The sequence below is a fragment of the Seriola lalandi genome, unplaced genomic scaffold (genome assembly GCF_002814215.2).
Source record: "Seriola lalandi dorsalis isolate HSWRI2012SDOR001 ecotype SW California unplaced genomic scaffold, Sedor1 jcf7180002050766, whole genome shotgun sequence".
Classification (NCBI taxonomy): domain Eukaryota; kingdom Metazoa; phylum Chordata; class Actinopteri; order Carangiformes; family Carangidae; genus Seriola; species Seriola lalandi.
In genome coordinates, this window is record NW_019521319.1 from 957 (window position 1) to 3,086 (window position 2,130).

The following is a 2,130-nucleotide window of genomic DNA, read 5'->3' on the forward strand; positions in this document are numbered from 1 at the left end:
AGGTGCCCAGTGGTCAGGTAATGACAAGTGTGTGTGTGTGTGTGTGTGTGTGGGTGTGTGTGTGTGTGTGTGTGTGTGTGTAACAATCATCTTTAGACAAATTTAGCTTTAGATTAAATAACATTTAGATTAATTTATCAGCCATGATATACGGCGGTGACTTGCCTGTGGGTACACACCACCTGTCTGCCTGAAATATATTTGTGTGTGTGTGTGAGTGTGTGTGTGTGTGTGTGTGTGTGTGTGTGTGTGTGAGCAGACCTGCTTGCCGTCGGCCATGTTGCAGGGCAGCAGCAGGACCTGGGAGGCGGGGAAGGTGGTGGACAGAGACAGACAGTGCTGCTGCTGACGGATCTGCTGCCCGTGAGTGTAAACCCACTCCTGTGGACGGAGAGGACACGGTCAGTCGTCTCTTATCTCGCTCAGTGTGTCAGCTCGCCGTTTGTCGGATGGGGGGGTTTGAAAACTGACATTTTGGAGAGCTGCTGTGGATTCTGGTTGTGTTTCTGATGAGTGCTCAGGAAGATAAAGTCGTTCAGGGAGACAGGAAGCAGAGTGACATTTACACTTAGCTGCTGCTTCACCTGAGCGCTTCATTCTGTCGCACATTCAGCCATTTAACAGCTGGAGGAAACATTTCACTTCCCAATAAGACTTCCTCAGGAAGGATTCATTAATGGTTTATAATGAGGTTATTAATTTGGTCATTTACACTTTATAAATCATAAATTAACAAGTTATAACACCGTTTTCTTACATTGATGCAGCTCACTATTTGATCAGATGATCAGATGATCTGATCATGTGATCTGATCATGTGATCATGTGATCTGATCATGTGATCATGTGATCTGAGATGAAACGTCCTCACCATTAAGACGCTGGTTCATTGTTAGTAACTGAACGAACGTGATGAAGCACAGCACAGATACATGTGGGCTCACTATATGGCAACTGTTGCCTTGTTATCTAATGTGTTATAACAGCTTATAAATAGTTTATAAAGTATTAACAAGCTCATTAACAAACTAGTTTATAGCTGTAATAAAACAAACAAGATGGGAAGAAAGAAAAACAACTTTACATGTTGAATGATAAAATATAGAAACATAAAGAAGATTAAACACAGACACAGCAGCCTTCCTGTGTGTGTGTGTGTGTGTGTGTGTGTCTGTCTGTGTGTGTGTGTGTCTGTCTGTGTGTGTGTCTGTGTGTGTGTGTGTCTGTCTGTGTGTGTGTGTGTGTCACACACACACACACACAGAAGAGAGTGTGTAACTAGGTCAGTGCTGGCAGGTTCCATGGTAAATTTAACCTGTGTGTGTGTGTGTGTGTGTGTGTGTGTGTGTGTGTGTGTGTGTGTGTCACACCTAAAGGTCACATCAAAGTGAATCAAATCTAGAACACACACAGCATCAGTACAGGTGTCTCACATTTCCATTGAGGAGTTAATAATAAACATCAGCTGCTGAACTACTTTAATAACTGTCATGTTGTTATTAGACAATAAAACATCATTAGTCATATTGATACATTATTAGTGCTGTAATTAATGATTACAGTCATGATTGATTCTTATATATTTAAAGGTGTAGTTCTAAACGTCGGTGTGGAGGCGTGCCGCAGGGCTGCGATCAGTTCCAGGTCTGCAGGTGAACTCAGAGCTGGAACAGCAGCCTGCTCCTCAGCACAGGTGTCCCCAGGTGTCCCCAGGTGGATGAAAGGTTAGAAACAAAGTGAACTCAGACTGACGTGGACAGCTGCAGCCTCGTGTGTGAAGCCGACTGAAGGTGACTGAGCTGCTTGGTATTTCACGCCTGTCGCTCTCCGGCTCCGTCAGTACATGTGTGCGCTCCGTCGCATCATGTGACACCTTCACATTATCGGTGCAGCAGGAGAATACATCTGAATCTCAGACATTACAATCTTTCTGTTTTCTGCTGCTGTGAGTTTACAAATTGGTCTCTCCGCCTCGACCATCGATTTCTCTCTGTGTGACTGTTGGTGTAAAATGGCTCTGCACTGAAAATCCTCTTTGATTCAGAGGAAGTGAAACAAGGTCTTTGTGTTTACAGCAGCGGTTTCACGTCTCATGATCTTCTGTGAGACTCTGCTGCAGCTGCTGGTGTA

General features: G+C 44.1%; 1 protein-coding gene across 1 annotated transcript in view; it reads right to left on the reverse strand.

Moving 5' to 3' along the window:
• Positions 1-101: 101 nt before the first annotated feature.
• Positions 102-2,130, reverse strand: part of LOC111649427 (polypeptide N-acetylgalactosaminyltransferase 14-like) — an 8,719-nt gene continuing 6,690 nt past the window's right edge. The window contains exon 4 of the mRNA XM_023399180.2: positions 102-381. Coding sequence (XP_023254948.2) covers positions 130-381 — 252 coding nt within the window. The 3' untranslated portion in view covers positions 102-129. The remainder of the gene's footprint in view (positions 382-2,130) is intronic.